Here is a 21,456-nt window from a genome sequence, read left to right as displayed (position 1 = left end):
TTCCTAACTCAGTATCTCCCATAATGCAAAACGCATCTCCTTGCGGATATGTCTAATGTTATGCATTAAGGGAAGGGCCACAACCCAGACTAGTTTCGAACTTTATTGAGGTCTCTTCAGTGGGAGCCAGGCCCAAGTGGAGATACCAGGCAGAAGCATTAACAGGTCATCTCTACCTATAGGAGTTGCCAAATGGTGTGCCACCCTTTTTTAATAAATTACTCTGGATTTAGAGAAAGATGCTGAAAGTTTATTTTTCACTTGGTTAGAGTATAATAAATTTAGTTTACTCCTTTATCCAAGTATGAGCAAACGAAGTTTGCACCTGAAAGTATCTTCAGGACTGGGGTAAGGTGGTACAACACCAGGGCACTCCTTGCAAAGGTGGAGCAAAGCAGGGCACTCCTTGCAAAGTGTGTTTTGCATTATGGGAGATACTGAGTTAGGAGTGTTGGTAGCTTGCTCCACCTTTGCAAGGAGTGTCCTGGTGTTGTACCACCTTATCCCAGTCCTGAAGAAACTTTCAGGCGCAAACTTTGTTTGCTCACACTTGGATAAAGGATTACACTTAATTTATTATGGTGTTAGTAATAACCAGTCCATGTCCTGAGCAGAAATCCAACAGGTATTTGAAATTATTATTAGCTTTGGTCTTTTGCCAAATTTTCCCAAAATATTTTTGTATGTCTTACAATCATTTCCTACTCTGCTATTTAGATTCCCAACAAGGACCAACTTTTCATTTTTCATTGTTTCAGTTGCTTTTTCTAAAGACTCAAAAAATTCCTTCAATTCTACTTAGTAGAACCGTCTATGGACCATAGGCACAAATAAGTCTCATTGTCCAGTTCCCCATTCTCATATTTGCCCATATTACTCTACTTGAGACTGACTGCCATTCAAGATTAGCCTCGTATTTTGTGTTGAATATGGTGGCTACTCCTTCTTTTCCTTGATGTCATTGCCTGAATATAACATTTTGTATTTATTGCTCAGAAAGATCTCACCAGTTTTTCTCTTTTTTGTTTCAGTCACCCCTATTATGTCGATCTGGTGCTTTCAGCTAGCTCCATTTCTTTGCCATTCAGGCTTCTTATGTTGATAGCACTGATCTTTAACTCTGGTGATGTTGAGTTGGGATGTGTTTTTAGATTTGTTCCAGTCACTGACTTTTCGCTGTTTGCCCTGGTTCCTGGCTAAAACAACAGGGGCCTTGTTTAACCCGGCTATGCCCCAGCCAGCATGAAATTTTGTCATGTTGTACCATCATTTTGTATTTTGGTTTAAGCCAATAAGAATACAATTTGATCGGCTGAATCTCAAATTGCCAGCCCATCCTCATTCGTTCAGTATCCATGTAGATACCCCCCAACAGGGTGCACCACGAGAAGGTGAGGATTGGACATTAGGTCAGAAGCCCTGGTCGATACTCCGCATTTCTTTAAAGGCTATGTGGAGGTCTCCTCTCAGTTATACAGCTTTGACCCTTGAGCAGCCCCCCCCTAATATTTAGTTTCTATATTCTTATTGGTCTTTCCTTGATTTTGTTTAGCTACTTTTACACATAGCTTAACTTCTCTTATATTTTACTTTTTACACAGAGCTTAGCTTTCTTATATTTTTCTTTAACATTTTGTGTCCAAGAAGTTAAAGAAGCAGTTCTTAGAGACACGTCACCACATACCTCCCTAGCTGTGAATCATTCATGTCTTCTTCAGAGTTTGCCACTGAGACTCCATGGTTTGGTTCTTGTTTTCAAGTTACTTCAAATTTTCTTATATTGCATGGAACCCAGTGAAGAAATATTTATTAGTCGCAGTGGCATGTTGTATACCTTGAGTGAAAAAAGAGCATACGGTTTGGTGTAAAGTGGACAACAAACCATAATGGGAACTGCTAATGAAAAAATGGTTATCGAAGAGATACAAGGAGAAGGGAGGAGAGCAAATGGATGAAGAATGTAAGGCTTGAGACAGGAGAGTGACTACTTTGGTAAGGAAGACAAAACATAAATATGAGAAGAGATTGGCCCTGAGATCGAAGGAAACTCCAAAGGAATTCTTTTATTATATGGCAGTAGGAGTATAGTGTTTGTATAGTCAAGTCTACTGATCACATGTAAAAGCTGCTCAACTTTAATTCTTTTTAAAACCTTCTTGCATACTATTTACATTGTAATATCCATATTTTAAATATTGAATTATATACTCTCTTCACATCATTATATAATATATCATTATATAATGATATATTATCTTCATACAATTATATATTATTGTAACATATTATCATCATCGTATATATTCTGATCGTAACTGAGATGGCATCGCTGCCCCTCGCTGGAGAGAATGGCCATGTGGTTTTGACTTTGGAGGACAAATAGACATGCAGAAGTATCTAAGAGAAAGGAATTCCTGTGGAATCTTAAGACAGGCAAATATAGTAATTGTAGAAATCAGCTTCAGGCATTTACATGGGTGGTGGATTGGAAAGGGTGAGATGTCATCAGTGCATGGAACCCAGTGAAGAAATATTTATTAGTTGCAGTGGCATGTTGTATACCTTGAGTGAAAAAAGAGCATATGGTTTGGTGTAAAGTGGACAACAAACCATAATGGGAACTGCTAGTGAAAAAATGGTTATCGAAGAGATACAAGGAGAAGAGAGCAAATGGATGAAGAATGTAAGGCTTGAGACAGGAGAGTGACTACTTTGGTAAGGAAGACAAAACATAAATGTGAGAAGAGATTGGCCCTGGATCGAAGGAAACTCCAAAGGAATTCTTTTATTATATGGCAGTAGGAGGAGGAGGATTGTAGAAGAATAACATTGTTAGACAAAGATAAGAGTAGAGTGGCTGATCTGCATAGTGGAGTTGTTTAATGAACATTTTATTGGAATATTTCATTCTGAAGAAGTAGGCTTTAATACTAGAGGGATGGGCAGGGTTCGAGGTTTAGAAGTGCAAGAGGAGAGCGTGTTTCAAATACTGTGTATACTCTGGATGGTAACGCAATGGGACTGGATGGGATTTCGCCACGTTTTGAGGGAACTTTTCAGAATCTGGCTATTGGAAAGGTGCCCAAGGTGTGGAAGGGTGAGGTAATGCATTACATAAAGGTGATAGTAGAATGGAGGTATCAAACTATAGACAAGGTGTGAGATAATGCATTACATACGGGTGGTAGTAGAATGAAAGTATCAAACTATAGACCAGTTTGTATTTTTTTTTCAATAGTTAAGATTTTGGAGAAATTAGTGTGAGATCATATACAGCATTGGACAGATGAGGGAAATGTTATCTGTGAGAGCCAGCATGAATTTCATGAATTTCATGTTTCAGGTTTAATGGAATATGAATGAACTAGGACAGGATTAAAAGCTGTTTTCTCTAAGTCACAGAGACATCTTCAGAAAGAATAAACTAACACTTGGAACACACACACACACAGAGAGAGAGAGAGAGGGTGGGTGGAGGGACAACATAATACTAAATGAAACACGTGGATATAACTGTATAGTCCTATCTAGGTGGGCTGTTATCTATGGGCATCTGTAGGAGGCCTCAATTATAAATTAGGATCTCTGAGGATTTATGTTTACAGTATTTTAGGAAGTTTCTTGCATCCATATTTATTTATATATGGTTGAATTCTGAGGGCAGCTGTAGATTCTAAAAATAGTCTTTCTTTTCAAAATTTGCTGTGATGGAGCATGTGTTTTTTCAGTTGATCCAATGAGTAGTATCCAATGCATGGTATACAAGACCACACTGACCATAGTCATGATTGCAGACATAATTTTTGTGTTCTTTCTATGCAGATAGTTGCTGATCTATATGTCTGTCCAGAGTATGTTAATTTGCAGGAACTAAGAGCTGAGGGAGCGATCTTTACTTGAATGTATAAGGGTAGCTGGTTTCAGGTGAGGTTTATTTCTTTAAGAACCTGGCTATTTTTTTGGATGTATCTTGAATATAATGGATGGTGTTTCTAAAATCCTTCTGAAGAGATCATCATGGATTGAGGAAGGATTGATAATTTTTTTTAATTCTGTAGGAATTGTACTCATTAGATAGGAAGGTATGTATATGTGTGAGTTCTGTTGAGAGAGAGGTTCGACAGAGATTGTAGGTTCTATTGGTTAGTTTTAGTGATGCCATACCTGTGTGAGTGGGTTTTCTGTGTACTGTGAATGAGAGGTTTATCATTTGGAAGGCATGTAACTAAAATGTCTAGGAAGCATATACTATTGTTGGTTTCCTTTTCCATTGTAAATTGGATTCTTGGGTGTAGACTATTGAGGTAATGGCATATCTGGGCCATGAGGCCAAATAGAGAAATGACATACTTTGAGCAGATCAGCGACTATCTGTACAAATGAACAGATAATCGCTGATCTGCTCAAAGTCTGTAATCAGGATTATGGTCAGTATGGTTTTTCAGACCATGCATTGGATACTCATAGGATGAACTGAAGGAAAAATCCACCATGCTCCATCACAGCAAATTTAGGAAAGAAAGACTGTTTTTAGAATCTGCAGCCACTCTTAGAAATCAACCAAATTTAAATAATACAGATGCAAGAAACTTTCTAAAATATAGGAAACATTAATCCTCAGAGATTCTAATTTATAATGAGAGCCTCCTTCAGATGCCCATAGAGGGTACCTTACCTAGATAGGACTAGTGTTATATCTATGTATTTCATTTAGTATTGTATTGCCTTTGTGAGTGTAGCTAACAAGTGAGTTTGCACTCTTTGAAGATGTCTTTGTGACTGAGATGAAATATTAGAATTAAAATAGTTTTTAATTCTTTTCCAGTGCTGTTCACCTCCAACATCATGTCCTCTCAGTACTTAAGCCTTAATGGATCAGCATTGATTTGTTAAGGGATGCTTGTCTTTTAATAATCTGATTGCATTTTATAATAAAGTAAAAAGAGCAGTTGAGGGGAAAGTCATATACTGTAATTTTTTTGGATTTGACATGGTGCCATGATAAGCTGATATTTAAGTTACAGCATAGAGGTTTAGATGTCTGATTAAAATGAAAAGCCAAACGGCTAGTTTTCTGCCAACTTAATAGATTAAAGGGATAAAAATCCTATGTTGTTATATAGCCAGTAAGTGAAACTCAAGATCGAGAACTACGATCTATGAGTTTCAATGCCGAAAAACTATCGGCGAAGGCAATTCGAAGCAAAGGTGGAGCAAGCTCCCTCACTATTCTTGATATTCTCTCATAATGTAAAACACAGCTCCTAGGAGATGTAATACTGTCATTACATTATGAGGAGAGGTCACTACCCAGACCGGTTTCAACTTTTTTTGAGGTCTCATCAGTGAGTAGGTAGACCTAGAAGATATCAAAGCTTAGATCGTAGTTCTCGATCTTGAGTTTCACTTACTGGCTATATAACAACATAGGATTTTTATCCCTTTAATATCTGTTTAGATGTCTGGTTGATGAATTTGATTGGGGAATGGCTGTGTGATATCAGAGAGTTGTATATGAAGGAGTATCATCCAGGAAACAGATGGTTACAGGTACAAAGCTCACCTGTTTCTCTGATTTTTTTTTTTTTTTTTTTTTGTCCAAAATATTTTTTCTCAGATTAATCTATCTCTTTACAATTGTAAAAAAATCATGATTGTTCTGTAATTTTGTTTATCAAAACAAACATATGCATAAAATGTTTCATAAATATTCATCAGTCACACTAATTTCTGCCATAAGACTGTGGCAGAAATTAGCTCTTCAGAGTTGTTTCATATTTTTGAATCAGATTTGTCAAAATATTCATCAGTAAACACCTCTAGAAGAGAATTGTGTACCCTAACTTGTATTCATGTATGTGTATATTTTATGCCAACTTGCTGATTGGTTTGCCAGTTCAGGTAAATATTTCACTTGTCAGATTTTAGTGTGTGCGCACTCTATCGCAATAGTTAATATATCATAGTCAGTTGTATATGAAGGAGTATCATCCAGGAAACAGAAACACCATTTATTCTGGGAGGTTGTCAATTTATAAACTTTTGTTATTTATTAGTCTATGAAGGAAAAAAATTTATGCCTTTTGTAAATATACGACACCATTATTATTATTTTTATTAATAATACCATTTTTCACTACTAACTTATGTCTTGAATCACTTTTATGGAAAAAATGCCAACAATTTCTTCTCTGCCATTATAATGGCAGAGAAGAAGTTATTATAAACATCCATAAAAATTCTTAGGTCTCTGCAAAAATGACTTCATTTCTGAATTTTTGGTTCCAAAACATTGTTGGATGAACAGGGCCTGCGATGTTATATGATATGGCAGCAGTTCAGAAAACACTTAAAAAGCATTTAGGTTAATCAATATAATGAAATTTTTTGGAAAATAAATACTTCTTTCTCAGTTTTCTAAGTTTTAATATTCACTTATTAATGGTCAAATTCTGCATGTTTCATCACTGAGTAAGCAATGACCAATTACTGCTGTCTGTTGCATATCTATTTTTGGTTGCTGTTTCATGGTACAACTGACCACTCTTTTAAGATAAAATAATGGATGCATATTTTATGTATGCTCTCACTGGTTGTATTCCATTACAATGAGATCAGTGATAATTGACGAAATGGGTATTTGTAATGACCATCATGTATTGCATGAAAATTTTTGAATTTCCAGGGGAATGATTTGTACTGCATTAATACTGTTATAAGACAAAACATGAAACATAATTGGCATTACATAAATAAAATTGACAATTAAACCAAGAAATTAGTGGTACAAAACTTCTCTTCTGATTTTTTTAAAATTTTTATTTTTTACTTGTCAACTGAAAATTTTCATGTCATGGATGAGCAGACAAGTGCATTTTTCTAGCTCTGTATATAGTTAATAAGCAAAGAAGAGTATTAAATTCTCACATACTGTCGTGTCTCATAACACTCCAGGCACTAACAACTTGTTTTATCTCAACACTGGTAACGCTGTGACTGATTATAGTTATATACCTGATAAGCTGTTGTATTTCCAGAAAGGTACCCATGGCGAAGGCTCCAGAAATAAAACTTAAATCTGTTATCCACAAAAAAAAAAAGAGTTAATTACCAAAAAACAGACTAACTTCTCACAATGCACTTAGTCACATGATCTAGTATTCAACTTATCTTTGCTAGATAATTGTATTTTTTTAAATAATAGTATTAAAAACCATTTTTGTTTTGTGAAATTTCAAGCATTTAATTACAATAAGCTAAATTTATGCCGTGATCTCTGAAAATAAGCTCAGGACAATACTATATTAAGAAGGTGTACCCAGTTGAGGGATAAAGGTGTTGGAAGAATAAAATGCATAAATGTATCCAGCACTAATTAGACTATGCCAGTTTAAATTGTTTCGGTTATTATAGTGTGAGAAAAGTTAAAAATTCTTGAAAAAATAATATTGTTCGTTACGTATGTTGTATGTACTGTATATACATATGTGTAAGATTAATATTTAACTAAATGAACACACAGATATATTAAAAATTTATTTATTGGAAATGATATTTGTAATTTTATCCAAATGTATTCAAGGTAAGGAAAACTTGCTTGTTTTTAAGTAAGGTGTTGTAACTATAACACTTAATAGTGACTTAATTTTCTCATTTCATGACAAGTAAAAACTGAAAGTATGATGACTAATGGTTCATGTGTAGTGAAAACACTGCTATGAGAGAAATGAGGGGGATTTTGTGGGAGCAATTTACACAGATACCAATATCTGTAGTACAAATTAAGAAATCTGTAGTACAAATTTCTGTATTAAACAGGGGATACTTTTTTTTTTTACTTCTTTTGATTGTTTTTTTTCCTAATTTTTACAGACTATGAGAATCTTATTTGTTGTTATTGCATGTTGATGGTATTGATTTTTGATTTAAATCTTTGATCCACACAGTTAACAATTTTCCAACTCTTAGATGATTCCACTCCGAGAATGGGGGTTACTCCTGAGAAGGGAATAACATTTTCACTTGCTTCTTTAATTTTATTGTTTAAAAATAATAACATAATTTAAATTCATGTGCAACATCAACAATGTTAGAACATTATAATGATCTTAGGATTTTTGTATGATATTTAAACTTTGTATCCAAATTGATAACAGCACACTTCTTTTTATGCACCGGTGTATCCTCCTTGTTGTGACTTCCCTTCACCAATGTTATTGACATGTTTAATAAGGATGCAAATTAACCTGCAATAAATTATGTACGTGTGGAAACATAGTATCGGAAGTGTCTCCAACTAATGCTTACATATCTATATATACAATCACATGTATATAGTGGTGAAAAAACAAGAAAAAAAACTGTTTAAGTGAATTCGTGTAGATTGGGGGTTATCTGTAGAAAGAAAAATGCTGAAAAGTTATCAATTGTTATGATACAATAAATGCTAGAACAACTGTTGTGGAAGAAAATATATCAGATTAAGTTTTTAATGACCATTTTTTTTTTTTTTTTTTTTCATAGTCTTTCATGTAGTAAAAATGAAGTTCTGAACCTTAAAGGAGATGAAAGGATGAAAAAGAAAGTGAATCTGATTTGTTTGTGTTATGACTCTTAGAGAAAACTGACAATTAAAATTGTGAATGTTGAAAGTTTATTTTTCACTTGGTTAGAGTATAATAAAATTAGTTTAATCCTTTATCCAAGTGTGAGCAAACAAAGTTTGCGCCTGAAAGTATCTTCAGGACTGGGGTAAGGTGGTACAACACAAGGGCAACTCGTTGCAAAGGTGGAGCAAGCTACCAACACACCTATCTCAGTATCTCCTATAATGCAAAACACATCTCCTTGCGGATATGTCTAATGTTATGCATTAAGGGAAGGACCACTACCCAGACTAATTTCGACCTTTATTGAGGTCTCTTCAGTGGGAGCCAGGCCCAAGTGGAGCTACCAGCCAGAAGCATTAGCAGGTCATCTCTACCTATAGGAGTTGCCAAATGGTGTGCCACCCTTTTTTAATAAATTATTCTGGATTTAGAGAAAGATGTTGAAAATTTCCGGTAGCTTGCTCCACCTTTGCAACGAGTTGCCCTGGGGTTGTACCACCTTACCCCAGTCCTGAAGATACTTTCTGGCGCAAACTTTGTTTGCTCACACTTGGATAAAGGATTAAACTAATTTTATTATACTCTAACCAAGTGAAAAATAAACTTTCAACATCTTTCTCTAAATCCAGAGTAATTTCTTAAAAAAGGGTGGCACACCATTTGGCAACTCCTATAGGTAGAGATGGCCTGCTAATGCTTCTGCCTGGTAGCTCCACTTGGGGCTGGCTCCCACTGAAGAGACCTCAATAAAGGTCGAAACTAGTCTGGGTAGTGGCCCTTCCCTTAATGCATAACATTAGACATATCTGCAAGGAGATGTGTTTTGCATTATAGGAGATACTGAGATAGGAGTTTTGGTAGCTTGCTCCACCTTTGCAACAAGTTTCCCTGGTGTTGTACCACCTTACCCCAGTCCTGAAGATACTTTCAGGTGCAAACTTTGTTTGCTCACACTTGGATAAAGGATTAAACTAATTTTATTATAAAATTGTGAATGTTTATGTTTGGATATGTCATTACAAATGACTGTTTCATTTTTATGGACTACGACCAGTAAGTGGATAAGATATGCAGTCAACATTTCATCTTTAGAAAGTACTTAAGCATACAACAAAGTAACTAGCCAGTGAAGATATGGTAACCTAAAACAGACGTTTAGCAGACAGATAAAAATTTGCTTATTTTGCATTCCACTGCAATGAATTTGAATCATTAATAGAGAACATAAAAACTGTAACGTGTACTGCTGTCATTGCATTTAGAATCAAGGACAGCAAAAGTGTTCAAATTCATTCCAGTGGTATGTAAATTCCACTGGAATTTAGTGCATTAGAATCTGGTTATTTTTGTCTTAAACGCTAGTTGTTGTCTCTGGTGATATTCGCTAATCTGAACCTTTCACTAATCCGAACGATCACGGTTTTTATTAGTTCGGATTAGCGAGATACTACTGTGTGTATATATATATATATATATATATATATATTTTTTTTTTTTTTTTTAAAATTAAGACTTTAATTCTTACATTAGTCTAATGTTATTTATAAACTAAGATTATTATATGAATATGTGAATTAATATCTTTAATTAATCATTACTCTGATAAAAAATATTTTCCTCTCTTTAATACTCAGCGATATTACATCACGCGGCTCGTTCTACTTTTGAATGATCAATTGTTGGTATTCCACCTTGTTAAAAAAACTCTTCTTATGTAGCCACTGAAGATAGTCTGTTATTTTCAGACTGAAATATTTGGCAAATTAAAATATAATATTCTTATGTAAACGTGTCTATATATTATAATCTTAATGTCACAAGTTTCTCTAAAGAATCAAATTCATTCAAATCTGTATCACCATAATTAACCCCCACCCCCCATAATAATTACCCTTTTTTTGTTCACTAATCCAAGTTGTGTATACATTTCATCACTATTCTCCGCATTCCCTGGCCTATAGAAACATGCAACTAAATTTGTCTTCCCGTCAACCTTCATTTTACCCCACACTGCCTCATAGCCATTGCCATTTCCCTCTTTCCTGTCTACCTTATGTGGACATAATTCCTCTGCTATCAACAGTAGCACTACCCCTCCCATCTTGTCCTTTCTATCCTTGCAAAAAATAATATATCCTTCCATTTCTATTCCCAGGATATCATTCCCAAAATCATTGGAATCACTTATTCCAATGATTTTGGGGTGAATAAACTCAATTAGTGAAACCATTTCATCTCCCTTATTTGTGATGGTCTGGCATTTGTAAACAAACACAGCAGTTCATTTTTAGATCTATAACCAATCCTATCCAAGCCAGTTGTTGGTTGTGATTTTCTCACCATACCTGACCTTACCTAATCACCTTTATCACTGTTTACCACATATATCTGCTCAGTCTCAACTTCCACACCCACATTGCAATATACTCCATCTTCATATACACATTCATTGCTACTTTCAGCATCTTCTCTCCCTATGCCAATTCTCCCTGTCCACCCACACTTCCCCCCATTTCCCTGTTCCTCTTGCATTCCAGTTCTCTCTTCATCTCTCACACTACTATTGTTTTCACTGCCGAGCACTTTTGTCTCTTCAGTATGACTTCTAATCTTTCACTTCATCCCTTACTTCTGATCTCTTGCTTGCATCACACATTGCACTTCCATTTTTTGGGAAAATTTGTGGAAAAAACTGGAGCTTTCTGACAGAACTTCAATATGGATTTTTTTATCAGGACATGCACTAGTCGTTACCAACATCACATTTCAACATAAAGATGCACATATATTTATATGTAGAGAAGGCACAAAAAATAAGAAAAGCATTATTGATATAGTTTTGATGAGTAAAGATGAGTTCTGGAACGTGTTAGATGAAGAAATTGGAAGAAAATGAGATGGTGATTGTCGGAGGAGACATGAACGGACACATAGGAAGACAGAATAGAGACTGTGAAAGGGTGCATGGTGGCCACGGAGTGGGAATGATGAACCAGGAAGGAGAGAGGGTTGTGGACTATGCTGTAGCGTTTGATCTGGCAATTGTGAACTCGTTTTTCTACAAGAGGGAAGAACATTTGATAACATTTAGGAGTGGTAACAGCAGTTCACAAATTGACTACATTTTGACTAGAAGAAAACATCTTAAGGTTGTGACAAATAGTAAAGTAATTCCAACAGATCAAGTAGCACAGCAACACCGACTGCTGTGCACAGACTTTAAAATAAGATCGAAGATAAGAACCTCTGGATGCCATGGGATGAAGACAATTAAGTGGTTTCGCTTAAAAGAGGAGAGTGTGAGGAATCGTTTTAGGGAGAGGGTGTTAGAGAGGATTTTGGATGGATTGGAAAGTGTACAAGATTGGTGGAAACATAATTCAAAAGTAATCCTGAGCTGTGCAATCGAGGTGCTTGGTGAGACATCTGGAAAGATTAGAGAGCAGAAGGAGGGTTGGTGGTGGAATAATAATGTACACGTGGCAGTGGCAGCTAAGAGGAAGGCAGAGCAGAAGTGGGATGAGTCAAGAGTGGAAGAGGACAGAGAGAGAAAGCAAGAAGCCAAGAGAGTTGTGGCACAGGCGAAGGCCATGGCATATCAAGATCTGTATGATCAATTAGAAACAAAGGAAGGACAGAGAAAAATTTACCAACTAGTGAAATGTAGAAATAAAGCAGCAAAGGACATCTTACATGTGAGGCAGATCAAAGACGCTGAAGGAAGAATATTATGGAGGGATGTTGGACATAAGAAACAGATGGAAAATATACTTTGAGGGACTTTTGAATGAGGAAAATGCAAGGACTCACAGAAGAGATGGGCAGCCTTCTGAGGGGATGGTGCAGAACATCAGTAGAGTGGAAGTGACGGAGGCCATGAAGAGGATGAGGAATGGAAAATCGGTGGGCCCCGACAGAATTCCAGTGGAGGCATGGAAGGCACTGGGGGAAGAGGGAATTGACCTGCTGTGGGACCTGTTCATGAAAGTTTGCCAACAGGAAAATATACCTGAGGAATGGAGGGAGAGTACTCTTGTCCCCATCTACAAGGGTAAAGGGGATGCACAAGACTGTAAAAATTACAGAGGAATAAAGTTGATGTCCCACACAATGAAAATCCTAGAAAGGGTTCTTGATGGTAGATTGAGGAAGGAGGTGGAGATTGCAAAGGAACAATTTGGCTTCATGCCTGGTAGATCAACAACAGATGCTATCTTTGGGTTACGGCAGATGATTGAAAAGTATCGAGAGAAACAAAGGGAGCTACATCTGGCATTTATTGATCTGGAGAAAGCATACGATAGAGTGCCAAGGCAAGAAGTCTGGAGGTGTCTGAGGGAGAAGAAGGTGCCGGAGAAATGTACAGAAATGTGAAGCCAAGTGTTCGGACCTGTCTGGGACAGACAGAAAGTTTTCAAGTAACAGTTGGCTTGCATCAAGGGTCAGCATTAAGTCCGTTTCTGTTTAATATTGTGATGGAGGTGGTAACAGAGGAGGTGAGAGAAGATGCACCTTGGACAATGTTGTATGCAGATGACATCTTGCTGTGTGCACATTCGAGACAAAAAGTGGGACCTAAACTGGAAAGATGGAGAAAAGTACTGGAAGAGAGAGGTATGAGACTGAGCAGAAGTAAGACAGAGTGTATGTGTTGCACAGTGGGCAGCAGACAGGAGACAGATCTGGAGCTGGAAGGAAATGTCATCAGGAAGGTGAGAGACTTTAGATACTTAGGTTCAACAGTGGAAGAAGATGGAGAAGCTGAGAAGGAAGTGGGATGCAGGATACAAGCGGGTTGGAGAAACTGGAGGGAGATGGCTGGAGTGTTATGCGATAAGAGGGTGCCGATCAATCTGAAAGGCAAAATCTATAGGACAGTAGTGAGGCCAGCTATGACATATGCTATAGAAACTGTGGCCCTGAGGAAAAATAACATCAGCAGGATGGAAGTAGCAGAGATGAGAATGCTTAGGTGGATGTGTGACATGACCAGAAAGGATCGTCTGAGAAATGACTATGTCAGGGGAACAGTGAAAGTTACGAACCTAGGAGTGAAAATACAGGAGGCAAGGTTGAGATGGTTTGGTCATGTGATGAGGAGGGAGGACGAATATGTGGGAAGAAGGGTAATGCAGATGGATGTGCAAGGAAGGCGGAAGCGTGGGCGGCCAAAGAAGAGATGGAGGAAGCTGGTAGAAGAGATCTTGAGGATGAAGAACTGATGTGGTGACAGCCCATGACAGGAAGGTGTGGAGGAGACTCATTATCAATAGTGACCCCACTAAAGTGGGAGAAGCTGAAGAAGAAGAAGATTATTGATATAGTTTTATATTTTCCATATATAAGTAGTAAAATGGTGTTTCAGTTTGTATATAGAAAATATGACATTGATTATCTTTAATATCCTTTTGGATCTGGGTAGGGGTCCATTCCATGATGTTTTTGCATTATGAGATACTGGAGCGGTTCATGTGAAGTTAACATTCTTTAAATACAAGTAGACTAATTGTGAAAATATGTCACATGCAAACTTTGTGTGCTTGTGATTTAGTAAAGGATTAAAATAAGAATATAATTTCTTGTCATGAGTACTGCTGGCTGTTCAGTATCTAGTACAAAATAAAATAAACAGTTGAGGAGTGGCCACTCAGTTTCACTTGCTAAGCCTACATAAATAAACCAGTGCTTATGTGCAATAAACTCAAAATCTTTATTTTATATTATTTATATATGCATTACTTAATTTATTGGCATGGTGAATAACTTAAATGTTATTCACTGATAACTTCATTCAGAAGTTGAGATTTATGAATTGATTTAATTTCTGTTCTGATTATTTAGTTAGGCAAAAAAAATAAATATGACTCGTCCATATAATCAGTCACGTTCAGCAGAACAGAATTATCAAGATCTTGCTAATTCAAGACAGTGGGTTTCTTCCATGAGAATGCTTCCACATCCTACCATACAAACAGAAGAAGAAGTAAATGAAGAGAGCAGAGAACTGTTAACTCAGTTTATTAGAGAAAAAATTCTGCATAGTGGATTAGAAGAACCTAAAGGTCTTTTGTTAACTAGTAGATATATACATGAACATGCTGCTGGAGATTCATCGCCACACCTCATAAATGAACAGCATTTATACCCTGCATTCAGTGAGGAGAGGTAAGTATTGTTTGTTATCATATTTACAATTTTAGGCTACTTTCACTCTCTCACTTCTATACACACATGCACACACAATGTTTTAATTCCAGTTAAATTTTAATTTTTTGTCATAAAAATTGATGATAGAAATTTCTTTTTTTTTGCTTTGCATTTCTGTGTTTGTCTCTATTGAATTGCTCCTCTTGAATGATGGATGGATTTTGACAAAATTTAGTTTTAGGGAATGTTTACTGAACTGAATGTCCAAATTTAATTTTCAGATTGAATTTGTTCTGCCATTTAGAATAGGTCCTGTGGCAGTATTGTAGGTCATTTTTAAAGATGATTTCATTAAAGTTTTTGTCTGCTGTTGAAATTATTGCACATAATTAACAGATTAATAATTATGATAATATACAAATATTTTGTACATTTCATAATAGTGTTATCAGTTTTAAAAGGAACAAAGTGAAAGTAACTAGGTATAATTACATGCAAACAGTTTTCTAGCATATAGGCCACAGCCTATATGCTAGGGATGGCAGTTAGATTGAAAACAGATAGTGCCAGAAGCTTAGTTATTACTGAATACAATAAGGGAAACCTCATTTCCTATGATTCTGAATATCTGCAGCAAAGATCTTACTGATGGTTGGCTCTACACCTTTCAGTTAACAGAATGGTGTGTTCTGATAATTGAAGGGTCATTGCTTTGATAGTTAGATAAACAGTAGATGACTGTAATAAATTATTAGAGCAAGTTGCTCCTCCTCTCTCTGTTTTTCAAAGAAAATGAGATCATATCAAGAATTATCTCTGAGAATTGATATTCTTCCTGAATGTTATTTGAACTAATTGCATGCTTTGTCCTATAGCGGATTCGATCAACACTCCCACCTGTCATATTGCTAAATATTTGTGTTGTTCCCTCTTGCAATTCTTATACAATCATACATTAAAAATACTCTTGATCATCTCTAAAATCAGGAATCAAAAACTAAGTCATCCTTTGAACTATTGTCAGTTTCAATATATATCTATCTTTACCAACACACCTATAGCAAACATTTTGGAATTTTTTCAAGTGTGTCATACAGTCAGGCTAATACTACATGGAAAAATAAAATTATAAACAATTCAAAGGAACTGATATAGATCGGCTGCTCCTTGTCTCCCACTTTTAGTCATTTATTATCTTAAAATCTTCGCATAACTTATTCTAATCCATTCACTCTCAGCCTTCCATGTGATTATTATATTGATGATTTTGCAATTTGACAGTATTTAAAAGAATTTGATATGTGTTTCTACAAAAAAATCCACTGATTTCATTCTGAAATCATGCTTACCTTGAATGTGAAGGCATATTATCCTTTGTTTATGTTCACATCCAATATGACACTGATGGCTCTCTTCCTTTCTATACATTAAAAAAAAAACCTATGTTCACAGGTCAATATAGATATCATCCTTCATACACCATCTTTCTGAAAAGTATATTGTCACCAAGACTTGACCAGGCTATTTTCATCTGGGATAAAACTGTCAACATACACCGATGCTGTGATGAATTGGAGAGAAGAATTTTAGAGTCTAAAGAGATAGTTATAAATCCCATCCATATTAATAACAACCTAAGCTACAGCCTACCAGACTCTGTCAGCTCCACCATTCAATATTGGCACTCTCGAGACCTTATATGCATGCATGTGCATAATGATACAGTCAGAGTTCATTCTTCTATTTAAACTCTAGCCTTTATTCTCTTTAGTGTTAGATATGTTACTCTTGGTTTTAAAAAGCCACTTCCTTTAGATTGGTTACTGGTATTTATATGTTTATCTCACACCTGATGAAGTCTAGTTTTAGACGAAACTAGTAGTGTAATTAAAGTTTTTTTATTTAAACTTCAGTTCTAGTCATTAAAAAGTTTTTAAATATATATACACACACACACAGGGTGGCCATAAAATAACTTTCTCTCTTTGGAGGCATCTGTAGCTAAAACCAATAAACAGAATGAGACAAAATTTTATATTGAGACTTTTGAAGGCATGGGGAGTTCTGCGAAAAAAAGATTTAGAACCAAAAGTCACCGATAGGGGAAATTTTGGTTCTGGCGGAGCCAAAAACAAGCAGATAATTACATTAAAGGCAGATAAAATGGAATAATAACATTTCGACGGTGTAAGCGACAACCGCTTCTCTCTCATTCCAGCTGGATATGTGGCATGTTACAATGATAATAATAATAATAATTAAACTAAAACAACAACTTGCGAGATGGACATCTGTTACTGTCTCTTCTTGCACTGCTTTCCGTCCTCTGCCATGTCTAACTCCTAGTGATCCAGTTTCTTCAAACTTCTTAATCATAGCTCTCTCAGTACTACAGCTGACATAGGACCTGTACGCAGGTTATGAAGCCTTCTAAATTCCTGAAGGGCTGCTACAGCATTGCACTGTTTAAGATAAAACAACTTAACAAATAAATCACGCTGAGGCAAGGTAGGACTCATATTGAGCACAATTCGTCAGTCATTCGAATAACTGCCTGAATGTTCCCAATCCCTTTTTAAGTGGAACTGGTGGCACTGCTGTCATGTATGCACAGTAAAATTTGCATAATCTTTTTGCAGTAAACCTGCATTTACTGCAAATATTTGACAGCTTTCGGCTCCGCCAGCGTCCAAATTTTCCCTATCAGCAACTTTTGCTACTAAATCTTTTATTCACGGAATTCATCTCCCCATGCCTTCAAAAGTCTCAATATAAAATTTGGTCTCATTCCGATTATTGGTTTTAGCTACAGATGTCTCCAAAGAGAGAAAGTTATTTTATGGCCACCCTGTGTGTGTGTGTGTGTGTGTGTGTGTGTGTATATATATATATATATATATTATAATTATACCTTGCTGCTCCACTACATTTCATGATGTTAATATTGGCTTGGTTAATCCTTCTGTCAGTATACTTATTTCCATGTTTCACTTTGAATATCATGCTGGGCATGTCCAGCATGAAAATGTTATAAATACGAAAAAAAAAAAAAATTCCTAAGTGATCTCTTATTTATATGTATTATACCAGCTCAATAAAAATGCAGATCTCTAAGCTTTAAGATGTGCCTGTTTTCAAAACATGTAACATGGGAAGTAGTTAAAGAAAAATAATCCCAAGTTTATAAACCAAATCAGATTAGTTCAGCACTGTAGAGTGTAGGGAATTATAGAGATTATTTCATGAATGTTAATATTGTTCTGAAAATGAATTTTCATAATTTAGCTATGCTGATTTTGAAAACAGTTTTTTCTATAATGATTTGTACGAGTTGGGAAGCAGGGAAAGTGCAATATACACTTATAAAAAGATAATTATTCATGGTTTTATACTGGTTACAAGAAAAGGCAAAAAAATTAACTTAACAAGGAATTTTGTGAATTGAATATTCATCCTAATTATTTCGAAACTCGTCCTTTATTAAGTTTGCTGAGATTTTTGAAAATTGTGTATTTCTGTGCTGTCAAATGATTTACATGACAGTTGAACTAAGTAGTGCAAAGAACTGTTATAAGGTCTTTTCATCGAAAGGTCTCACATAAAGGTGGCAAGGGTTCCTCCCAGAAACAGGTTTTTAATCCTGCATGCTTAACAAACAGTTAGGCATACGAGCTGGGAAATATACGTGTTAACTGACAGTATACTGGCCTCATTGCTTCAGTTAAAATTTCAAGCAGTACCTAGTATATAATTCGGTTTATGTTAAACTTTCAAACTCTGGTTTCTTTGAGCAGGTGGATTTAGCATTCTCTGGTGAGCTTGCTTACCCAACTCTTGTGTTGGCTAGGTATATTGATGTATCCTTCACACCTAGAGTAGCCCTGGAAATATACACTTTAGTATGCTTCATCTACATCATCCATTCACCTTCACAGCATGCAGGTAGGATTTGTGGAGGATTAGATGCATGAAATCATCGAAATGAAAACATTAAGAAATATTGAAGGTGTAACAATATACAAATTTAGGAACTCACAAATCAGAGAAAATTGTAAAATAGCCAGTGAATGATTGGATACAAAAATAAAAAAGAAGATTAGAAAAACTGTATAGAAAGATGCATCGATTGGCAAAGAAAGTAAAGGATTGGATACCAAAGGAGAAGAGAAGCTAATAAGGTTAAAATTAGCAAGATCGTCTTTAAAACAGTGGTACTTCAAACAGCTATGCTTTAATAGTGAAGAAGAAGAGCTGAAGAAATGATTTTTCAAGCTCATACTGTAACAACTTACATCTTTCAGTTTATCATTTCTTAGAAATTTGTTAATAAATTAATTGAATTCAGTCCATTCTTCTTTTTTTAGTGTTCATTTTCTTTACAATTTATGCAAAACCATTTCTTTATATGACATCTCACAAAAATCATTTGTTTTGCTTCTGAACGAGCAGAGTATATACTACAAAGAAACTATATCTTTGTCTGAGATATTTACCAACTGTATCTTTAAGATAAGATTTATGTGATCTTAAAGTGAAGGTAGTAGTTTTTTTTTTTTTTAAGTCAACCAAAATTTCACAGAAGATAATGGAACTTGTCACCAGGCTAAATAAGGATGAATACACATTTCCTTATAGATAATTCTCTTTAATTTGTATTTTCTTTTATCACAGATGACAGTATAAGTGTTAATTCTCTTGCTTATCTACCCAATGTTAACTGTATGCTCTGTTGTCCCATTCGCTCAGAAAAACTTGGAAACTTTGTATCATTAGTCTTTTGTATGCTTCCACAGAGTAACCGGCTATGTTCTTCATTATTGAGTACTATATCAAGATTTTTGATAATAGTGTATTTCTCTGCTGTCAAATGAATTAGATGACAGTTGAACTGTTATAAGTAGTGCAAAGAACTATTATAAGGGCTGTTCATCTAAAGGTTTCACATAGAGGTGGCAAGGTTTTCCTCCCAGAAACAGTTTTTTTTATCCCGCAAAAGTAGTATGCTTAACAAACAGTTAAGCATACTAGCTTGAAAATACATGTTAACTGACAGTATACCGGCCTCATTACTTCAATGTGGTTAGCCGAGTGGCTATGTGCTTTGCAACCATATGCCAGGGAATGGAGTGTCCTAGGTTCGATTCTCATCGCCGAACATGAGGAGCTTCAGGATCTTTCTCAGACATAGCCAAGTTAGATGGTCTTGGGCATAGACAGCAGGGTTTTTCTCCCCAGTTAATCTGGGGTTCTTCCTCCAACAAGCAGGCAAACCGGCACTGTGAACATGCACCAATTACAGTCAGGAATACTTGAGTCCCAGCCATAGGCCTGATTTGTCAGCTATGCCGGTCCCAAGCACGATAAAATTTGGGGATTAGATGGTGCTGTACTTCCCCATAAAAGGGGCCTCAGCTGCTATATCATCATCATATGCTATAAATAAATTGCTTCAGTTCAAATTTCAAGCAGTACCTAGTATATACTCGTGGAAAGGCTTAGACGTTGGTTATGCATTTTTTACTAAGTAATTTAAGGAAATTACAACATCACTAGGATATACATTAAAATAAATTTTAATATACTTCAATATTTCGGCAATGTCACATTGCCATATTCAAGAAACTTAAGAACAAGACACCTGCACGCAGGCACAACAAACAGTAAATGAGGAAGAAGCAGGAAACTATTATTTCTCCTAAAGTCCTGATGGTGCCCCCTAGAGGGCAATGTTGGTATTCTTGGGCGATTGGGCTGAAGGTCTTCTAATGTAGGTTTCCCAAATTTGAGGCAGTCTCATGTAGCCAAATTTGTTGAGGTTCAGATTGTTTCTTAGGGCTGAAGCTGATTCCATGAAAAGCCTTTCATACTTGTATTTACTACGGTGTACTATCGTAGCTTTCTTCCACCGTATTCTATGGCAGATATCCAGTGCATGGTCAGCAAGACCAGAGTGGCTGTACTGGTGAAACGGGATGCAGTCCTTGTGTTCTGAAATTCTGATATTGGCTGTCCTGCCTGTTTGGCCAAAGTAGGAAAGCTTACAGCTGCAAGGGACCTGGTATACACCAGGTAGGTCTAGGGGGGGTCTTTAGTAGAGTGGATAAGGGGTGCCAATTTTTTATATGGTATGTAACAAGAAGTTAAGTCATGTTTGTAATTTTTTCCGAGGTGCCTTGGATATAGGGTATGGTGATGGATTTAGAGTAATCCTTGTTGTGAGGGGGAGGGGGTTGTGGTTTACTGGTTTCAATATTTTTTTTGGATTTTTTTTTTGGGAGGGGGGGTTAGCCATTGGCTGAGAAAGTGTTGAGAATGTGGTTAGGGCATTATTATTTGATCAGATAAGTTTAGCCCTGTTGTGTAGTGTCTTAATGACTCCATATTGTTGTGAGGAGGGGGTAGTGGGATTGTTGGTGAATGTATCTGCCTGTATGGGTGAGTTTTCTATAGACTGAGAAAACCAAGGTTCCATCAGGCTGGCGGGTGACTAGTGTGTCTAAGAAAGGAAGGCAGTTGTTTTTTTCTTCTTCCAGGGTGAATTTGATTCTGGGGTGTTGGTTGTTTATATGTGTTATGAAGGAGAGGAGTGCATCGGAGCCATGTGGCCAAATAGCGAACACATCATCAACATAGCGAAGCCAAATGGTTGTTTTTGTGGGGCAGAGTTTATGGCTTTCTCTTCAAAAGTCTCCATGGCTGT

General features: G+C 36.1%; 1 protein-coding gene across 3 annotated transcripts in view; it reads left to right on the top strand.

Annotated features, from left to right (window-relative positions):
* Nucleotides 1–21,456, top strand: part of LOC150104537 (uncharacterized) — a 195,127-nt gene that overhangs the window by 44,973 nt on the left and 128,698 nt on the right. For all 3 annotated transcript variants that reach the window (XM_090395743.1, XM_090395742.1, XM_090395744.1), the window contains exon 3: nt 14,451–14,774. In XM_090395743.1, coding sequence (XP_090251869.1) covers nt 14,470–14,774 — 305 coding nt within the window. In that variant the 5' untranslated portion in view covers nt 14,451–14,469. The remainder of the gene's footprint in view (nt 1–14,450; nt 14,775–21,456) is intronic.

The sequence above is a fragment of the Typopeltis vanoorti genome, chromosome 7 (genome assembly GCF_054136105.1).
Source record: "Typopeltis vanoorti isolate ZY-2024b chromosome 7, IOZ_Tvanoo_1.0, whole genome shotgun sequence".
NCBI lineage: Eukaryota > Metazoa > Arthropoda > Arachnida > Uropygi > Thelyphonidae > Typopeltis > Typopeltis vanoorti.
This window is presented reverse-complemented; position numbering and strand designations above follow the sequence as displayed.